Below are 21,477 nucleotides of genomic sequence, written 5' to 3'. Positions count from 1 at the left end.
TTTAAATAGAACTGTAGTACATATATAGGAAAGTGCACAGAAGATAGATGTGTATGTAGCTCTGTGAATTTCTCACAAAACAAATGCCCACTTTACCTCACCAGATAAGTCTCGGGTCAAACATCACTCTCTCCCAAAGCCAGGCGCTGCCCTCCTGGCTTGGGACCCTTTGCTGTAGCTCTGCGCCCCAGCACCCATTCCTGTTCTCTTTCCTGATACTCCGTATACTTACGATCCTGTTCTCTACTTGTCTCCAACTGGGCTGTGTTCTCCGTGGAGTCAAGGACTGTCAGCCTTGTTCACTGCTTTTTCCTCAGCCCACGCGCAGAGCCTAGCACATAGTAAGTGCTGAATAAGTATTTGAATGAGTGGCAGGGTGGGGAGAGAAGGGAAAAAAGGAAGTGAGAAAAAGAAAATTGTTTCCTGTTTTCAGGGAAGACAAACTCAGAAAATAGGTCATTCATCTTATGAAAGTGTCTACAGGAAGCTTGGGACATTGTGGCCACCCAAGGAAGAACTTTCAGTCCTTTGAGCTAGGATTTGCTTTTTTGCTTTTTGGTTTTGAGCTGAGTTTTCACATGCAAATAGGAATATGTTTCTTGGGAAAAGTGGACCTTGCTGAGGGAACATGTACCTGGGCAGCGGCACAGCGGGATGTGAAAGCACCTTGGCTTGCTCAGGCTGGGCCACGGTCAGGGCTGGTGAGGCGAGTAGTGGGAGGTGGGCCTGGAAAGGAGGGTAATGAGGGAGTCTCTGAGCAGCAGCCCAGTCTGGCCTGGATCCAGACTGTGGACAAAGACCCAGACCTGTCCTACTTTGATTAGGTCTGTGACTTCAGGAGGGCTTGGGCCTGAGCTGGACCACCCCAGAATTGCCGCAGGTCCCATCCGCTAGGGCCACTCTGCTTAGCTGGCCCCGTGGAGGTCCCTTCAAACTCAACTGGTCTCTCCAAAAGTAAGGGGGCAGTTAGTATGGTGAAAGGAGAGGATCATGAACTTTGGGGTCAGGGGTGCCAGGTCAGAGTGCCGGCTCTGCCTCTTAGTTGTGAGACCTTGAACCTTTCTTTACCCTTGAACCTATTTCCTCATCTGTAAAATGAGGTAACAGGAGTTGTGAGCATTAAATGTGAAAAGTGATTTATAAACTGTTCTACACACATATCAGGACCCAGACCCGGTGTTTCTAAAATGTTGTAAGGGGTTAAAAGGCACTTTAAAAAACAAACCAAAAAAAGTATAAACTGTTATACTGATTTATTATCCTTGGTCTTCGTTTCCTGGTTGGTAAAGTACAGGGCCCAGTACCCGTTGCTTAGTTCAGGCCAGTTTCCTGTTATAATGGCAAATATTACCACCCGGCAGGGGTTGTGAATGAGGTCCCTGTCACAAAGCACATGGCCTTGTTCCTTAATTGCTAGGGTGGAATTAATTTGCTCTTCCTGTTTCTCTTGTGACAGGAAGTAGATGTCCTTGAATTTCAGTTGATTAATGGAGGCCTCTGAGCAGAGTGCTCCAGCCTCTCTTGCTTTTAATCCTTATGCAATGCAAGGCCCTAATTTGATAATTTTGCTGTTTTTTAGATGGATCACCTACTGGTTGAAAATATTGAGCGGGAAACGTTTCATCTCTGCTCCCGCCTCATTAATGGGCCATACCGGCGGATGGTGAGAGCCCTGGTCTTCACATTAAAGCACCGAGCTGAAATCCGGGCTCAGGTGAAGAACGGCTCGCTGCCAGTCGGCACGTTTGTACAGAACCACAAAAAATGACCCGAGGATGGTTCCAAAGCTGGGCTGGGCAGAAAGCAAAATGGGCCTCTCTCTGCCATTCAAAGACTCTTTTGAGTTTGGGTGATGGCTGCTGCTGGTGGTGCTAAATTTTCCCATGGTGCCATTCCTTCAGACAGAGGATGCGGAGAGCCCCGGGAGCCAGGCCTGCGGGAGATGCTTCATTAGCTGTATGCACTTGCACTGCCTCACGGGACGTGCGCTGGCTGTCACTAGGAAGCGCGGTATGGTTGCCATCACCCAACCCAGTGAAAGGGTGACAGATTTCACTGTGAGTGCGCCAAGGACACCTCTAAACTTCCCCCATGTCAGGCAGATGAAGTTACTACTTTATTTCGCCACCCTGCAGGTAACTGAAACTCAATTACTGTGGCTGCACACTCAGTTCCATCCCCCTGAGTTTAGATAGCTCTGGTGCCTCTCAGAACTCCCCTGTCTGTTCTCTTTGCTCTACCCCGGGGGTGAGCCTGCTGGAGCCAGCCAACTACCCCTTCTTTCCAGAACTCACTTATCTGAACATTTCAGCTCTCCCTGGAAGACCTTCTGCATTGGTCTCCAGAGCCCCCATGCTGAGGCTTCTAATGAGGAACTGGCCTGAAGCATCCCCCTACCTTGGGGTTTATTTGAATACGCTGGCTCTTGGTTTAGGGCTCCGTAGAAGATACATAATGAAATTTCTCTTGAAATGAATTACCACAGTAGAAAAAAACACATCTATATTCTGAAATGAAATGCCTCTGTACAGGCCTGCTTGAACAATTACATAAATGAGATTTGCTCTTTTAAAGTCATAATAAACTGGGACTTTTTTTTTTTTTTTTTTTTTTTTTTGCCTAAAACAAAAGGTATGGCCCGTTCATTGAAAAGTATTTGGGGTTGAGAAAGGGGACAGTTGGTGAAAATAAAGAATGACTGGATGAGAATTTGAGGGAGATAGCAATACCCAAGGAAAGCTTTTTAGGTTAGGGCAGATGAGAGCATGTTTATAATCTGAAGAGAAGGAGCCAATAGAAAGGAAGAGATTAAACCGTTTAAAAAGAGGGGCTAAGTTCAAAAGCAAGGAGAAAAGAGAGGGGCCTAACGTCTACCTTCTAAGTGCTAGAGACCATTCCTAAGCTAATTTGTTAGCATTTACATTGATGTTTATGTAGTGTCTTAAAAATCCTGTTTAACCTTCTCATTGTTGCGTTAGTAAATATTGTTTCAGTTTTTTAGATTTCTTCATTTATTTAGCACTTATTTACTGAGCACCACTCCTCGGGGCACTGTGGGACCGACCGAGCAGTAGCAGCAGATGAGACCCTGAGGCTCACCAGGCAGAAGTGTCTTGCTCGGTTCCCCACTGCTAATAACTGTTGGAGCTAGAATAATAATCGAGCACTTAACCACGGGCTCGGCACTGTGGTAGACATTTAAAAAACTCCTAACAAACCAAATAAAAAAGTAAAACTAATAAACTAATACCTGATTAAAGATGAGGAAAGTGAGGCTCAGAAGGGCTGGTAACTTACTCGGGGTTGCACACAGATGGTGAATGGCAGGTTCAAGATCCAAAACTGAAGTCTACTTGATATAGATGGTCTTCCTGGTTGATTTCATCCACGCATGCCCTTAGGCATTTCGTATATGCCGATGACTCTCCAGTTTGTGTCTTCAGACCCCTGAGCTTCAGACAGAATCTCCTAGATGCGCATCTCAGAGGTAACATGTCTTCTTGTACTTGGCAATACTGGCACGTTAGCCAGGAGCCTGGGGGTCAGCCTAAGCTCTGCATCCCCTCACCCCCTCCACCCCCCACCCACCCAACCAACCAACCAAATCCTGATGGTTTTACTTCTTACCTAGGTTTACAGTCTCTTGTCTCTCCTCCATATTTAGCACAACTTCAGGACTTTATCCTCTTTCCCAGGTGATCACATGCCCCGCCAACTGATCCCTCTGCCTCCAGTCTTAACCTCTTCAAATTGGCCTCTCTGTGCTAGAAACAAAGTGACATATCAAAACTGAAAATCCCACTGTGTCACTCCCCCTTGGAGCATTTTCACACGTGAACGTTTTCTCTCTCTGGAATGCTACTCTCTATCTAATTCCCTCCCCTGCCCCTTCTGTAATACCCTGTTCTATATACATACTCACATGTTCTCTGGTTATGCTTCTGATTGTATCCCCACTCGATTGGAACCTCCTTCAGAAGTCCTGCCAGAAGTCAGAAGTCCTGTCTTACTCCTCTGGGTATCTTCAATCCTTAGAACAGTGCTTGTCCCATAGAAATACCCAATACGTACTTGTGGAATTAATGGATATCCAGGTGCCTATGCCCTGTCTACCTCCACCTTTGTTCCCCTTAGAATCTATTATCCGCTAGGGTAGGTAGAGTGAACCTTTAAAAATGTAAAACAAATCATGTATTTACTCTGCTCAAAACCTAGTGGCTTCCCTCTCAGAGCAAAATTCCAAGCCCTTCCAATGTCCTCCCAGGCCCAACGTGATGTGGATCCTGGCCGCCTCTTTGACCTTACTTCGTAACATTCTCTCCCTTTCTTACACCTGTGTGGTCCTACTGGCTCCCTTGCTGTTCTGAACACACACACCAGACATGTTCCTACCTCAGGGCCTTTGCACTTAAACTCTTACACTGATTACAATGCTCTTTTTATAGATACTTGCATGTTCCTATTTTCACTTGATTTGGGTCTCTGTTTGCCTTATCAGAAAGGCCTTCACTGACTCCCCTAAACAAAACAGCACTCTCTCCCAATCATTTTTTAATACTCTACCTTGCTTTATTTTTGTTCAGAGTATTCATCCCCTTCCTTGATACAGTTTATTATTTCTTTATTGCCTATCACCTCACCTCCTATAAGAATTTAAGCTTTTTTTTTTTTAATTTTTTTAATGTTTATTTATATTTGAGACAGAGAGCATGAGCAGGGGAGGGGAAGAGAGAGGGGGAGTCAGAGGATCTTAAGCGGGCTCTGTGCCGACACAGCCCGATGTGGGACTTGAACCCACAAACCGTGAGATGACCTGAGCCAAAGTCAGGTGCTCAACTGACTGAGCCACCCAGACGCCCCAAGAATTTAAGCTTCTTGATAGCAAGAGTCTTTGTTTTTGTTCCTACTATACCTCCAGCACCTAGAACAGAGGCTGGCACAAACTTCGTCTCCATAATTGTTTATTGAATAATTGAATGGCCAGTTGTAGGCATACAGGAAAGTCATCTAATCCAATCAGGGAATGCTTCCTGGGGGAGGTGACAACCTGTGTGCGGTCTGAAAGGGCAGAAGTAGGTAATTGGGTGGTTGAGGTGTATGCCTGGCAGAGAAAGCAGAGTATGGAAAGCCCTGGAACTGTGATCCCTAGGGGGTGATTGGTATAGCTGGAGTAGAGAACACATGCAGGAGAGTACCTGGGGATGAGGCCGGATGGGAGGGCAAGGACCAGGACAAATCTGAACGGTCTTGAGCACAAAATGAAGAGGTTTGGACTGATTGCAAGCAGGAACTAGTTAGTTTCTTATTACCGGGCTGTGTGGAAGAGAAGCTAGAGCAGGGAGAGCTGGGCAGGAGGAGGAAGCTTCATTTATAAACATCTAAAGAGTTCCGCTAACTTAGGAACCCAGAGTAAGTTGAAAACAAATTGCTGTCTAGCTGAAAGGCTTCAGTGGTGATAGTTAGAAAGTGAAATGATTGCAGAGATGTGCTTTGGAGATTTGGAAGGCAGGCTGTGTTATTTGTGGCTGTTTTCTCCTTGATGCATGTGCAGAATTTCCATGCATGGTAATGGAGCTATTCTGAGTGCTTGCCAAAGGGAAGGAGGCTCACAGACACCCACGTACGCTTGTCCACCCACAGAGAAGCACCTCTGAGCTCCAGCCTGTTACAGGTGAAAGGGACAGCTGCTGAAAAGGGGTGAGAGAGGTCCCTAGGACTCTGAGTTACCTGTAAGTCTACGCATGAATATGTCTTCTGTATTTACTTGCTGTAGGAAATTAGGAAATTAAGTACCATTAGAGTCTGCTCCACTAGTTTATTGGTCCTTTTTTGGTGGTTGAATCGGAGGTCCTGGGCCCTTGGGTAGGGACTGGGTCTTTTCATTCATTTGCTCAATGAACAGATGTTGCCCATCTACTGTGTGCCCATGACTGGACTGGCACTGGGGAAACCGCAATAAATGAGATATAATTTCTACCTTTGGGGAGCTCTTAGTCTGGTGGCGACACAGACACATAGGTAAATAATTATACATATATCTATACATGTATATATATACACACACAATAATTATACATTTACATAGGTAAATAATTATAGTATAAGATAATAGGTATTTACTGTAGATACTTAGTTAAAATGTTGAGAAGGTGGGAAAAGGAATGATTCACACCATTCTAAGGAAAGAAAGTCTTCACAGAGCATTGATGTTTGAACCAAATCTTGAAGTAGAGGTAGGAGTTCTTAGCAGAGGGAGCAGCGTGTGCTCAGAGGCACAGGTGTAAAGGCTTGTTTCACTAGAGGCAAATGTGTGTTGGAAGCATAAGGCTCTTGGAATGGTGGGCAGAAATGGGGCCAAAAAAAAAAAAAGTGGCCAGGGCCGTGGAGACATTATGCAGGAGTTGGGACTTTGACCTTCAAATAATGGGAGGCCATGAGATGTGTTTGAGGAAGTGAGGGACCTAGTAAGGTGTGTGTTCTACAAAGATCAAAATGTTCCTACGTAAAAACGTATTTAAGAAAAAAAAAAAATTGTTAACCCAAAAGCTTAAGACAAAGGAAAGACACGCTTGAGATTCAGTAAATGAGAGATTTTTTTTTTTTTTTTTGACAAATGAAGTTTAGAGTTGACCAAACAGATATCATTAGAGAGTCCCAGGTTTGAAAAATGGCAGGAGGCTGAGATAATGCATTTACTTTGTTCAGTGGTGAAGGAACAGGCAGCTGGCCTTTTTTCATTTATAGAATATCAGGTTCTTAAACTTGTGCATGTCAACCTTGGTTTTCTTTTGCTGCAGCCTCAGGCCTCAGAGCCTCACTCTGAGATTTGTAATGTGTTTTGGATGCGTTTATCACAGGCAAATGGGGCGGGGGCTCGGCTTGTTACTGCCCATTACTGCTATCAAAGGGAGTCCATCCAGAAAACAAGGCTTTGGGAGCTTTGATTAGGTCAGTGACACTGCCTTCGTTTCAAAAGAGAGATGGTTTGATTGGATAACATTGTATTTTCTTTTAAGTCAACCAAAATAATAAAATTGCTGTCAGGGATAGGCTTACCCAAAAGCAAAGGAGCTTAGTCTCAAGATCCCAAGAATACCAGGATGTCCAGTCAAATGCTACTTGTTCATCTTGTTAAGATCACTCACTCAGTGTGTATGTATTGAGCTCTTACGAGCCAGGTCCGGGGGGCACAGGGATAAATGAGACATAGTCTCTGGCCCCACAGTCTAATGAAAGAAACAGATAAACCATTAAAAAAAGACAAATGATTGTGAATTCTGGGAATTCAAAGGAAAGGAAATAAGCCAATAAACATATAAGAAGATGCTCAACCTTACTAATAAAAGGGGAATGGCAAAGATCAATGCCATCCTTGAGGACGTAAAGGATGCAGGGGCAGTGATTCTCATCGTCTTCATTCCATTCACTGATCTGGCCCCTGCACAAATCAAGTGGTTCCTGGAGGATGACCGTGGATTACGGCAAAATCAACCAAGTGCTGGTTCTGCTTGCGGTGCTGTGCCAGATGTGGCGTCTGTCCTAGCGCACATTCGCATATTCTCAGGTCCACGGTATAAAGCTGTGGACCTAGTGAGTGTGTTTCATCTCCTTCCCCATCAGAAGCAAAGATCAGAGTTCATATTCCCTTGGAACAGACAAAAGTACACAATTACCATCTTGCCCCAGGGCTGTTAAGCTTCCTGCCCTCTCACGACCTAGTCTGAGAAGACCTATACTGCCTAGATACCTTGCAGAACATCAACTTGGACCAGATGAGCAATGAGCAAGTGTACTGGAAGCCTTGATGAGACACATGCATTGCAGAGAGCGGAAGAACACGCTATGAAGATTCAGAGGCCTGATAGACATCTCAGTGAAATTTTTAGGAACCAGTAGTCTGGGATATGCCAGGGACATATCTTCCAAAGTGAAAGATAATGGTGATTGCACCTCCCACCTCCACCCCGCATGAAGAAGGAAGCTCAATGTCAGGTGGGCCCCCTTGGGTTTTGGAGGCAGCGCATTTCCCACCTGGGAATACTGCTCCACCCCATATCAGATGACACAGAAGGCTGCCAGTTTTGATGCTGGCCCAGAATGGGAAAGGGCTCAGCAGCAGAACCAGACTATACAAGTAGCCATATGATCTGGCAGAAACCATGGTATTTGAGGTATATGTGGTGGGAAAAGATATGTATGGAGTTCGTGACAAGGCTGAGTAGGAGACAATATAGACCCTGGGGGTTCTGGAGCAGGGCCATGCCATCTGTAGCCAAGAATAACACACTTTTCAACAAATAGCTTCTGATTTGCTGAGCGTTCTGGTGGAAACAAAACAGATCATCTGACTGCAGAACATCAAGTTGACCATGGAACTAAAGCTGTTCATCGTAAGGTAGATTCTGTCAGATCCACCAAATCATAGGGTCACACAAGGCCCAATTCATCAGGATAGACATGGTACAACTGGGATTTGGCACAACAGGGCCGAAGGGCACAAGACAGCTGCATGAGCAGGTGGCCCAGACATTTATGTCATCCACCATCTTTGCACCAGTGCCTCTCCCTGAGGTCACCTATGGCTGCCTGAGGAGCTCCTTATATTCAGCAGGAGGGGAAAAAAAGCCAAGCTTTGTTCATGGGTGGGTCAGCTCAGTATGTGTGAGTAAGCCAAAAATAGACTGTTGCTATACTGCAGGCCCCACTGCAGTGTCCTTGAAAGACAGTAGAGGAGGAAATTCTTCCAGCGGACAAGCTCTGAATAGTACACCCAGTCATCCACCTTTTGTGGAGAGACAGAGGGCCCATCGTTAGAAGACACGTGGATCTAGTGGGCAGTGGTGAATGGCTTGGCTGGTTGGTCAGAGGTCTGGAAGGATAAGACTGAAAAATCAGGGACAAAGAGGTCTGGGGTAGAGGCACGTGGATGGACCTACGAGAGTGGACATCAAGTGTGAAGTTCATTGTATTCCATGTTAACACCCACCAGAGAATGTATACCACAGAAGAAGCATTAAACAAATACAAGTAGCCATGCTACTTGTGAACCATATGATCTAGCAGAATCCATGGTATTTGACCATGCAGCCAAAGCTGTTCATCATAAGCTGGGTTCTATCAAATCCACCAAATCATAAAGTCACACAGTCCCTAACAAACTTCCTGTATGCTAATCTCCATCTCACGGTCTACCTTCCAGGGAACGGACCTGCAACATAGCTCTTCTAATTGCTGGTAACAACTCTTAAATCGGGTGTCGGCAGAATTTTCTAAAAAGGGACAGAAAAAGTCTGGTTTGCAGGCCATATGATCTCTCACAACTACTCACCTCTGGTGTTATAGTACAAAAGCAGCCATAAATAATACATAAATGAATGAGTGTGGCTGTATTCCAAAAAACTTTCCAAAGGCATGTGGTAGGTGGCATTCGGTCCACGGCCTTAGTTCACCAACCCCTACTCTAAAGAAATATTTTTACAAGTGTACCAAGTAGGCATTACAAAAATTTAATGGCAGCATGGTCTGTAGTAAAATTTTAGAAGTAATCTTACACTAAAAAAAGAAAGGTTACATAAATTGTGGTATTTATAGATTTTGGAATAGTATGCAGCATATAAAAAGAATGAGTTTAGATCTATAAAGCAGCACTGTCCAATAGAAATATAACATGAGCCAGCCACATACGTAATTTTGAATTTTCCAGGAGCCACAATGAAAGCTGTAGAGAGAAACAGATGAAATTAAGAATATATTTGAGGGGCACCTTTGTGGCTCAGTCAGTTGAATGTCTGACTTCGGCTCAGGTCATGATCTCGTGGTTTTTTGAGTTCGAGCTCCATGTTGGGCTCTGTGCTGACAGCTCAGAGCCTAGAGCCTGCTTTGGATTCTGTATCTCCTTCTCTCTCCGCCCCTCCCCTCCTTGCATTCTGTGTGTGTCTCTCTCTCTTTCTCTCTGTCTCGAGAATAAATAAACATTTTAAAAAAGGAGACATATATTTGAGCTCTCTACACTGAAGATATTATCACTTTAACATGTAATTAACATAAAAATTATGAGATATTTTACGTTCTTTTTTTGTACTGAGTTTTTGCAGTCTGATGTGTATTTTACATTTAACAGCCCATCTCAATTTGGGCCAACCACATTTTCAAGTGTTCAGTAGCCATGCGTGGCTAGTGCTACTGTATTGGACGGCATAGATCTGTACTGAAAATCTGTTACTGCCGCGGAGACGCCACTGATACATATATGGTTTAGTGAAAAAGGGAAGGTACCACTTTGGTATGAACCACTTCGGTGAAGGGGAAACACTCCACGAACATATTGAAGAAGATGTATACACATGTGTACCCAATTTAGAATGAGGCTTTGGGTGGAGCGATGGAGGGACTCACTCTCTCCTTACCTGATTTTTTACAATAAACTTTTTATTTGTGGATAATTTTAGACTCACAAAAAAGTTGCAAAGATGATACAGGGAGCTCCCATTTGCCCCTCACCCAGTTTCCCCTGTCGTTAACATTGTACATCAGCGTGGCGCATTTGTCAAAATTAAAAATCCACGATTGGCACACGACTATGAACTAAACTCCAGACTTCATTCGGCCTTCGCCAGTGTTTCCACTAGTGTCCTTTTTCTGTTCCGGATTCATGCTGGGATTGAACTGCATTTCGTCATTATGCCTCTCCAGTCTTCTCTGCTCTCTGACCAGTTTCTCAGTCTTTCCTTGTTTCCTATGACTATGACCGTCTTAAGCAGTGCTGGCCAGGCATTTTGTAGAATGTTTCTAAGTTTGGGTTTGTCTGAAGAAGGCCTCCTGACTGAACTGAGGTGATGGGTTTTGGGGAAGAATACCACAGAGGTGAGCTGTCTTTGTCACAGCACATCCAGGGGTATAGGACATCCATATACCTTATCCCTGGGAATGTTCACCTTTGTTGCTTGGTTAAGGTAGTGTCTGCCCTGTCTCTCCACTGTAAATGTTACGATTTTTCCCTTTCCCTACTCTGTTCTTTGAAGGCAAGTCACTAAGTCCAGACCTTCCTCAAAGGCGGTGGTGATTAAACTCCTTTCTCCTGGGTGGAGTATCTACTTGTATTATTTGGAATTCTGCCCTAAGGAAGATCTGTCCATTCTCCCCTGTCTGTCTGGCTAGCTAGCTAGCTATCAGTATGGACTCACATATTTGTTTCATACTTTCAGCTGTAATCCAATTGGATTGTTTTTCACAATGAATATAAATTCACGTATTGTGATGTTTTTAATGCAGAAAACACAAGCAACCATGCTGTGTGAGACACAAATTCTGTGATTGGCAAGACTTTTACCTCCACAGCTCTTCAAGACTGCCTTTGAGGAGGATAATCATTGGCTTATTACTATTCAACTAGCAGCTTTAGACACGCTATTTCAACTCTGCAGCTCTCAGTACCCCCATCTGAATAAGAGAATGTGTCATGAAATGGTCTCGAGGTGAAGAAGGGGATGATGTTTGTATTACAGGTATTTTGTTGCCTACTAATAGACATTAAGTCCTTAATGGCGAGTGTTATCTTCTCTTATTTATGTTGGAAGATGAGCCCAGAGCTAATAGCCCTTGAGAACATGACGTAAACATAATCAATATTTACATCCCCTATCACAACCCCAAATAGTTCTCCTGCCCTACTCATTCACCTCTGAGTGGGATCTGGCTTTCCTATTCTCCCTCAGCTTTTTCTCCAGTGGCTGAAGTCTACCCTGAGGCCTGGCACTGGGAGCCCTGTCCTACAGATGTCTCCTGACCTCTGGCTTCATTCTTGTGCCTCTCATCTATCTCTGCTATGACCACACTGATGTCCTTATCACCCCCATGAACGAAAACGCTTACTGAATATCTCCCTCCTCTGTGGCAGGCCCTGAGATGAGATGAGCCGGATAGGGGCTTTGTGTCCTAGCCCATCTTCCAATGGAACCAGGTCATCAATCCATAGCAATCTGTCATCTAGAGGAATGGGTTGGGGACTGTGGGAGCATTATGGAGGGAGGGCCTAGGTGTGCCTGTGGAGGGGGTTGGTCTGGAGAGAATGAAAAAGGCTTTGCAAAGATGCTAATTTGGGAGCTGGCCGGGGACAGGTATGTAGGAGTTTACCAGGCAGGGAATGGGAGAAGTGGTGCTCCAGCACAAGGAAAGGTACATGCAAGCCAGAGAAATGTCAAAGGACAGGGAACCATAATATGCATGATATGGCTAGAGCCAAAGTGCAGACAGAGGACGAATGGCCTGAAGTGAGAGTGGAGACTGAGGTGGGGGACAGTCTGTGAAGGCCTGAATTCTGGGCTGGAAATTTCTACTTGGGGAATTTTTGATATTTTGAGATGAGGAAATTACCTAAGTAAAAGCAGAGGTCCTGGATCAGGGACCTACTACTCAGGTAACTGTTAATCAACAAATACTGAGCTCCTGTGGCACATCACGAGGCACTTGTTCGTTTCCTCCTCCACCCTGACGGTGAGCTTTGGGACAGGGACTGTGTCTCATTCATTTCTGTGTCCCCAGCAGAGTCTCATACAGAGCAGGAACTCAACACACACACACACTGAAATGAGGGAATTAGAAGCCCGGGTGAGACCCGGTGCCTGAGTCCTGTTTAGGTTCTCACCGTGCAGGATAGGGGCCAAGCCCTCCCTCATGATTTTCATGAGTCTCTCATGGTTCTGCAGTTTCTCTATACATGCAAGAGTCTCATCCTCTCCTGCCTGATGCAGAGAGCAGAGCTCCCTGAGGAAGCACTAAGGGTTGGATTGCTTCAGAGCCAGAAAATGCATGGCCCATGGGAGGTTCATTTCAGAGGTAAGCAGCCCACGTGGCCACTGGGGACATGATTTGAGGACAGCCCACAAGGGAAAACACGGCTAGCATTGTCGTGGGGGCCTCTGGGCCAGTACTTGAGCTGATCAAATACCAGGATTTTTCAAAGGTATTATTTTGGAAAGGCTGTGTGGCAGAGTATCAACTAATCTAAGCTCCAGCCATCACATAGTGAGCTTCTGCTGCATGTTAGAGAATGTGCTAGGTACTCTACCCTCCGTATCTTTTTCTCACTGTTACCTCCAAAACGTAACCTCAATCCTATTCTTTTCCCCACCCCTAGTGCCAGAGCCTCTGAGCTTGTCTCCTTGGGGGCCCTCTTGGCCCTCCTGTAATCGGTTCTCCACCCAGCAGCCAGAGTGAACATCTAAAACAGACTGCAGGTCAGGTCACTCCTTGCAAAGCCCTCCAGTGGCTCCCATCACACAAAGCCCTTACGGTGACCTACAAGGTCCCCGGTGGCCTGACCTCTGGCACTGTCTCCATCTTGTCTCCTACCCCCGGCTGCAGCCACTCCAGCCTTCTGTCCGTCACACTCATAAACCGTGGCCCTTTGTTGGGGTGTCTGCTCCACTGCTCCCTCTGCCTCGTGCACTCTGACCTTCCAGTGGTGACTCCTTGTCGTGCAGATCTCACCTCCTCAGACAGGTACTTCCCTGGCCACCTCTCTAATTAGGCCCTCACCCCCAAGTCATTTTCTGACACATCGATGCTTTTTTTCTTCTTAAGGTTTAACCCCATCTCCACTTCTTTACTCATTTATTCCTTTGCCTGTCCCACCAGAGCACATGCTTCATGGGTGCGGTGACTTTGTCTGTCCCTCCTCTGGGTCTCCAGTGCCTGGCAGGGCTCCATACATACGTCCTGAATGAGTGTCTCCCCCTGCACACCTTCAAGCTGGCCCATGAGCGCCCACACCACTGAGCGGCCCTGTTTGCGCTCCATGGGAAAACCTAACCCAGAGCAGGCGGACGGACAGATGGTGGGGAACCCAGAACCGAGGCGCGGCTGTTATTAGTCTGAGTTGCTTTCGCTTGGAATAGGATTAGCATAAATACCATCCCTGGCAAGTGGATAAGGTAAAGCTCTGTTAGTTACATTCAGATTTTGTTTCCCTGCCGCAATCCAGAATCAGCCCTTTGTTGGGGTCGTTCGATTCCCGGCTAAAGGTGTTGTCCAGAGAGGTCAGATGGGGTGGGAGTGCGGAGGGTCGCACACACAATCCTTCTCAGTCCCTGCCCCACACCGGCCTCTGAAGTGACCTCTCTAACCCCTAGAATCCAACCTCACCACAGCGGTGAAAAGCCTTGTTCTGGTCTGCGTTGTCCCCAAGGAAGCCCAAAGGCCTTGTAATAATGAAGATATGATGAAGGTAGCTGCCACCTGACTCTGTCAGAGCCTCACAGCAGCCTTACAAGGCAGAAGAGTAACTCTGTCCTCATTTGTTGAATGAAAATCTGATGGCTCAGAGAGGTTCAGTGACTTGCCCACAGTTACTCAGCCAGCAGGTAACAAGGACAGGTGCCAGGCCCGGGGCTGTGGACTGACTGTTTGACAGGCATTTGAGGCCCTTCGTGGGCGGACGAGCCTTTCTCTCAGCAAAGCTGCCCTGCTCTTCCAGGTGCCCAGGCATTAGCCTCACCTGACTCAGCAAGGAGCCCAGTCAAAGGCAGGTGTCTGCCGCATGAAACACCTACAGTCTGACTCAGAAGCATCACTTGCTTTAGCCTCTTCCTTTTTAGCTCCATGAAGGAGCATTTAGCTTTGGCGGGGGGGGGGGGGGGGGGTATTTTCCACAAATAGATTCTTAAAAACTGATTTATAACAATATATATAATAACAATAAAAGCTAACATTTATGGAGTATTATGTGAAGACTCCTGTCTCCCATTTCCCCTCCCAGAGCCCACTGTGACCTGTTCCTTGGGTATCCTGCAGGGTCCGTGAATGACTGTGATCTCACTAGTCCTCAACAGCCCTTTGAGGTAGATATGAATATACTTGTATTACAAATCAGGACACCAAGGTTCAGAGACAGGAGGCTGCTTCCTCAAGGTTACACAGCTTTGGGTGGCAGAACTGGGATTTCTCCCCAGATGGACTGCCTCTAACCCCACGTGCATTCTCTCCCCGGATCACCCTACCTCTTCTGGGGAGGAAAAAACCAGTAAGTTGAGCTAAGAAGTGTAGGCCAGGCAGGCTTTTCCTCCACATACTGGTCTTCGAGAATTCAAATTTGCAGGGGGGGCCTGGGTAGCTCAGTCAGTTAAGCGTCCGACTTTGGCTCAGGTCATGGTCTCGTGGTTTGTGAATTCGAGCCCTGAGTCGGGCTCTGTGCTGACAGCTCGGAGCCTGGAGCCTGCTTCAGATTTGTGTGTCCCTCTCTCTCTGCCTCTCCCCTGCTCACTCTCTGTCTCTCTGTCTCTCTCTCAAAAATAATAAAATATTTTTTAATTTAAAAAAATAATTCAAGTTTGGGCCTCAGTAAAATGACAGATTATGACCTGTCTCAAACCTCTGAGGTTATTGACCAATAGTCAAGACCTCAAGCATTCCAATCCTAAATACCCCTAGATGACTGTCTTGCTGTACTTGCCTTCCTGTACCTTTGTGCCCTTGGTTTACCCTTTGGAGGCATCGGCTCAGACAAGCCATTCAATATGAATCAAGTTTTGTGAGGCCAAATAGAAAAAAACACAACTGCTCAGCCATAAACCTAGACCGTGCCTCAGCTGCCCCTCTGGCCTGCATGACTGGGGTGGGCCAAGCACCTCTCTGTGCCTCAGTGTCCTCACTCATAAGGTGGGAATGATTACATCTCACGTAAAAGGTTTGGAGATGCTCAAGTGAGGTAAAGGCCAAAGGGCGAGTAACAGTGCCACGTGCAAATGTCATTATTTTTAATAACCATAAAAGTTGGAGTGAATCTGGTAGTCTCTATGTAAAGACAGCTGGCTAAATTCACAATGACTATCGCTTCACTTCTTTCCATCCCACCCCCAAGCCTGCATTTGTGAAATCTTTTACAGTCTATAAAATCCTTTTCATCTGTTGCCTTATTAATCTTTGCCCAAGCCCTGAAAGGCAGCAGGATTAGCAACCCCAGTTTACTGATGAGAAGACTGAGGTTCCAAGAGGAGAAGTGCCTTGCCCAAGGTCACAGAGCCGGTGAGAGGTGGTGCGGTCCTCACACCTGGCCTGTCACTGCCCTGCCCTCGCCCATGCCACAGACCTGTGCTCCCTGGCCCCCAGCACCGCAGGCTCGGCAGGATCTAGCCCCGCCTTCCTCCCCAGATTCATCTGTCACTTTGCCCCTCTACACTCTGGTCTTTTCAAGTATCTCTTCATTCCTCAGACAAGCGGTGACCTCTCAGCCCTTGTCCTTTACTTCCCTCTGCCAGGCCAGCCGGTGGACTTCTGCCTATCCTTCATCAATTCCTCCCACAGTCCCCGTGACAGACACCTGACACAGTGAATTTCCATTGTCGTTGTTACTACTGTATTGATCATTTTGCAGAGTGTTTCGGGGCCCAGGCTCTGGAGCCAAGCTACCTGGGTTTAGATCCTGGTCCAGCCACTTACTAGCTGAGGGCTCGTGGGCAAGTTACTTAGCATCTCTGTGTCACGGAGCTGTGCCTTCTAGGATTGCAAGGAGTAAATAATACATGCAGAACAATAAGCTCAGGGCGTGGCACAGACTGAGCGTTAGCTCATTAGCATTAGCTATCGTGATTATTTTCCATTACTTGTATTCAGCGATGCCTGCCCTGTCCCAGTCCTTGCGCTGGCACACCGAGCTGACTCAGACACAGTGTCTGGGCTCAGAAGCTGAGGGAGGAGAGAGGCATGTATACACCCTATGACAATGCATTCATTTGGACCAAGTCACTGTTTTGCTTAAATCCTCCAGTGCCCGTGTTCATGGGCTCCAAGGAGCAAACACCACACTGCAACCACTCCTTCCCTGCCAGCGGTGGCCTGGGTCCTCGTTCCCCCCACCCTATTGAGTGTCTGATCATGGGGAAGGGCTTTATCGGCCCTCCCTTCTTTCCACGTTAACCCCAGAAACAGGCGGCTCCTAGAATGCAAGGAGAGTCCGCTGCGGTACAATTTATCTCCCTGGGCTGCTTCCCCAGCGGAGATTTACAGGCTGTGCCTGTCACAGGGACCCTGCAGGCTCAATTACAGATCTGCTTCCAGGCTGGACTGAAGCAGCAAAGCTGCCTAGATTTGCCAGGTGGCCCTGAGGGAGAACCATGGACCCTGTCACCTGGGGCCTCGGAGAGCGTAGGGCCCGTGCAGCTGCCTCACTTGTGACACATGAGGAAACTGAGGCCAGAAATGGGGAGATACTTTCAAAGCTCCCACCAGGGAGAATGAGCCCAGTGTGAAGTCTAATGCAGGCCCCTGAGTACCATCCCGGGAGTTTATTGTACTGTATGTGAGTGTATGATTTTATTACCCCAATAGCTTTCTCTTTATACAACAAAAATAATTGCTATGGAAACACGCTCTTTGAAACTGAAGCCTAAAGCAAAACATTGCACTTCCATAAACAAAGACCCTATTCGGTCTGCACAAACACATTAGGAGTGTATTCAGTGCAGCCTAAACATTGCCCGGCTTCACCAATCTGTGATTACAAAATGGAGGTTTATTTTTGTCCAAAGACAATGGCCCTAAGCCCCGTTCTACGTAAGGAAGAAATTATCCCCAAAGAGTCCCCCAGTTATTCCTGGGACTCTCCAAGAGTAGCCACAGACCAGTCTGTCGATTGCAGTTATCATAAAATATTGGCCTGTTCTTCCTCTCCAGCTGTCTCCTTTATCAATATCCTCAACTAGTTGAGGTCCTTAGAAGGAGTCCCACTGCTGCCATTGTGAATAGTGCCTGTTGTGGGGACAGTGTCAGGGCCTAAAAATGCCCCAGGTTGCCTTTTCTCTGGGTGTGACCACGCAGGGAGGGAACCAAGGTCCCTCAACACCCAGCCCTGCTAAAGGCTTACCATCTGACAGCCCTTGGTCAGGCCTCTGAACTGAATCATTTCAACCGTTACATAGAGGCATAAGAGTATTGTCATGAGGATCACATGAGGTCATATGTACATGATACCTGGTATATAGTAGGTGTTCAATAAATGGCAGTTACTATTATGATGATGATGATAATGATGATGTCTGAGGCCAGATTCCCCCAGGAACAGACCCTGAAACAAGGATTTGAAACAGTTGATTTGAAAGATAATCCGAGGAAACCCCTGTAGAGGTTGTGCTAGAAAGTGAGAAAGGGAAGGGAAAGAAACAAAGAATATACTATCAAGCAAGATTCTGCTGGAACCAGCCCGGGCTCAGTTCCACTAAGGGATTCTGGATAATGGTGAAGAATGTGCCTCAGTGTTGTCCCAATCAAGGGGCAAGGAAGCTGGAGTATGTATCCACCTGTCATTGGCTGGGATTTGCTCAGAGGAAGTAGATGCTAGGTCTCTGGCAGCGTTCCTGCACAAATGCAGGCCGGGCCAAGTGGGCTTTGAGGCCAGAAAAGGTCCTCAGGGAGAGTGCAGGGGCTGGCACTTGGAAGCTGCTGGGTCGAGATGCACAGAAATGGTGGACACCAAGAGACACAGGCAGGACATTCAGAGCATCTGCTGCAAATACCATGTAGTGTCACTTCATCTTACAAGAAAGATAGTAAAAGCACCTCTTTTGGGCTGGGGGAACCTGGGAGAAGGCGGGAGGCTCTGTGGGTTCTAACTCCAGCTTTGTTGCCTTCAAATTGACTGTGACCTTGGTCTGTGCCATCTCTGATCCTCAGTTTCGTCTCCTGTCCAGTGGGGAGTTCAAAGCAGGTGGATCTTGAGGTCCCAACCAGCTCTCTCAGAAGTTCCATAATTCTACAGCTTTTTGATTCGCACCCCAGAGCACCCCTTGGCAGGAGGTAAGCCGGGCCGGCACGATTCTCCCTGTTGAGAGCCAAGGAAAGTCAGACTCAGACAAATGGTTAGGCCAGCCATTCTCAAAGTACGGTTCCTCCCTGCAACATCAGTTAGAAATGCAAATTCTTGGGCCCGAAGCTAGACCTACTAAATCAGAAACTCTGGGGGGAAGGCCTGCAGTCCGTGCCACTGCCTGGTGATTCTGTTCCTTGCATGCTCATGTTTGAGGCTAGGCCACACAGGGAGTTAAAGACAAAGCTGGGACTCGAATCTGAGTTCCTACCTCCCAGGCTGTTGCATCTGTGGTTGGCACAGTGCCCCGTACTTAGTAGACCCTCAATAAATAACCAGGGAATCTTTAAGCCTCACACCCCTTTCTGGTCACTGCCTCTCCAGGGCACCTTTCGTGCTGTGCTGTCTGCTATTAGTCTCTGGCAGTCAGGTGAATCCATGGTAGACAAGAAACAGTCCTGGAGAAGAGGAGCCCCTGGCCTCAGGTCACTCAGCAAGGAAGTGATCAAACCATACGCAAAGACCTGGTGTCCCTCCTCTTACCTCAGAGCTCCCCTACCACTGCTGGGTGTCTCCTCTGGGCCAGCAGTGAGGTGGAGACAGGGGTCTTTTGAGCCGTCTGGATGCAAGATGATAAAGTCCTGTGACACTAGGTGCTCCTGGGGTCTCTCAGCCTTTTTTTTTTTTTTTTTTTAATGTTTATTTATTTTTGAGATGGGGGAGTGGGAGGGGCAGAGAGAGAGGGAGACACAGGATCCAAAACAGGCTCCAGGCTCTGAACTGTCAGCACAGAGCCCGACGCGGGGCTCGAACTCACAGACTATGAGATCAGTAGCTGAAATCAGACGTCTAACTGAGCGCCCCTCTCAGCTTTTTCTAGATGCTTCTCCCTTCCCATCTGGTGTGCCTGGGGCTTATGAAAAAGCTCAGCTTTGGGGAAAGGAAACTATTTTGGTCTTGGAAACTCTGGCATAGCAGCCAGAAACTTCTAGTTATGTCTTCCCCACCTAACTACTTCCCGAGTCTACGTAGAAAGGTTCCCTGAGGTAAGGAGCCCTTCCCTCTGCAGAGCCAAAGGGCCTAGTCACAGCACTAAGTGAGGGCTGGTCCTGGGGAGGGTCACCTGAGGGGACAGCTAGTGAAGCAGAGAGCTGAGTCACCGCAGACCCCTCAAGAGCGGCTGTTCGAATACCCGAGAGGGGAGGGACCCAGCCAAGGTCACTCAGTTGGATCCTGGCTCCCTGACTGGCCTAGACTGACCAGATGAGGCCTCTCGGTTCACTGTCTCCACTCCATGCACCTCTCCTGCAAGGGCTCTCGGGCTTACCCCGACTTGGCCCGACTCTGCAAATCTGACTTCGTGCTCACTGGGCACCACCCCCGGCTTCCACTTCCACCACGTCACTTGCCTGGGTCACCAGTGCTCTCTCCGTTTCCACACATAAATCAAGACTATCAGGGCGCCTGGGTGGCATTAGGTTAGGCGTCCGACTTCGGTTCAGGTCATGATCTCACAGCTTGTGAGTTCGAGCCCTGCGCCGGGCTCTGTGCCGACAGCTCGGAGCCTGGAGCCCGCTTCGGATTCTGTGTCTCCCTCTCTCTCTGCCCCTCCCCTGCTCGCACTCTATCTCTGTCCCTTTCTTTCAAAAATAAATAAACTTAAAAAAAAAAAAAATTTCTTACCCAGACTGACAGCTGCAGCATCAGCCAGCCACTTTATCCTTGAAACGTGTTCCTCTCAGTTTTTCCAACACCCTGTTTTTCTGATTTCTCCTGCGAGGTCCCAGGCTTCTGTGGACTCCTTCATTCATCCTACCGGGCTGTAAGTGGCTGTGTGTATATGCTAGTCATTGTGGCTGGGTCTGGCAATCAGTGGGGAGCAAGGTGGTCAGGTCCTGCCTTTGGGAGTACACGGTGTAAGAGGCTCTGTTCTGAGCCCTCCCATCTCCCTCTTCCCCGCTCTCTTCTGTTCATCTCAGCGACACACTGCTGACTGCCAAGCCCCACTCTGCCCAGAACTTCCCCCCAAGCTCCAGGCCCACAGCTCTTACTGCATGGAGGACAGTTCCCTCTGGATGGTCCACAAACAACTCAAACTTGCAAGGCCCAAACCAAACCCGTGACCGTCTTCTCCCACCTGTCCTCCTTCATGGCTTGTCTTACACAACTGGGGCGACATGTCTCACTTCTCCCTCCGGTACCTCACAACCATCTGCCTCCCTAAATAACGCACTCCTCTGTCTTTCCCACGGCCAGCGCCCTCGGCCTGCCCCCCTGACACGGCCCCAGGCCTTCTTCCTCGTCCTGTCTTGTTCCCTCCAAACCATTGTATGGACAGAGCTCGAGGGGTCAAGAGTAAGCCTGACCAGCCCAGTGTCCGTCAGCAGGCAAATGAATACTCCATGAGTGGCAAATCCACACAGCAGAGTATTACTCATCTATAGAAAGGAATGCAGTGCTGACGAGCCGGTGAACCTTACAAACACGAAGCTACGGGAGGCAAGCCAGACACAAAAGGTCACGTATCGCATGGCTCCATCTGTGTAAAATGTCCAGAACAGACGAATCCATAAGGCAGAGAACTGACGGTTGCCAGGGACTGGGGGAAGGGACACTGGGGAGAAACTACTTACATAACACGTAAGGGGTTTTACTTGGAGTAATAGAAATGTTTCGTCACT

General features: G+C 47.5%; 1 protein-coding gene across 3 annotated transcripts in view; it reads left to right on the top strand.

The window, feature by feature from the left end:
- TCEANC2 (transcription elongation factor A N-terminal and central domain containing 2) overlaps positions 1–21,477 on the top strand; it is a 69,967-nt gene that overhangs the window by 33,267 nt on the left and 15,223 nt on the right. The window contains exon 5 of one of the 3 annotated variants that reach the window (XR_014138107.1): positions 1,580–18,786. Coding sequence is in view for 2 of the 3 variants with exons in the window: in XM_078451889.2 (XP_078308015.2) it covers positions 1,580–1,768 (189 nt within the window). In the remaining variant the exon portion in view is untranslated. Of the gene's footprint in view, positions 1–1,579; positions 20,984–21,477 lie in introns of those variants that run through there. The other 2 variants (XM_078451889.2, XM_060625910.3) reach the window with 2 other exon arrangements.

The sequence above is a fragment of the Panthera onca genome, chromosome C1 (assembly GCF_046562875.1).
Source record: "Panthera onca isolate mPanOnc1 chromosome C1, mPanOnc1 haplotype 2, whole genome shotgun sequence".
In the NCBI taxonomy this organism is placed as follows: domain Eukaryota; kingdom Metazoa; phylum Chordata; class Mammalia; order Carnivora; family Felidae; genus Panthera; species Panthera onca.
This window is presented reverse-complemented; position numbering and strand designations above follow the sequence as displayed.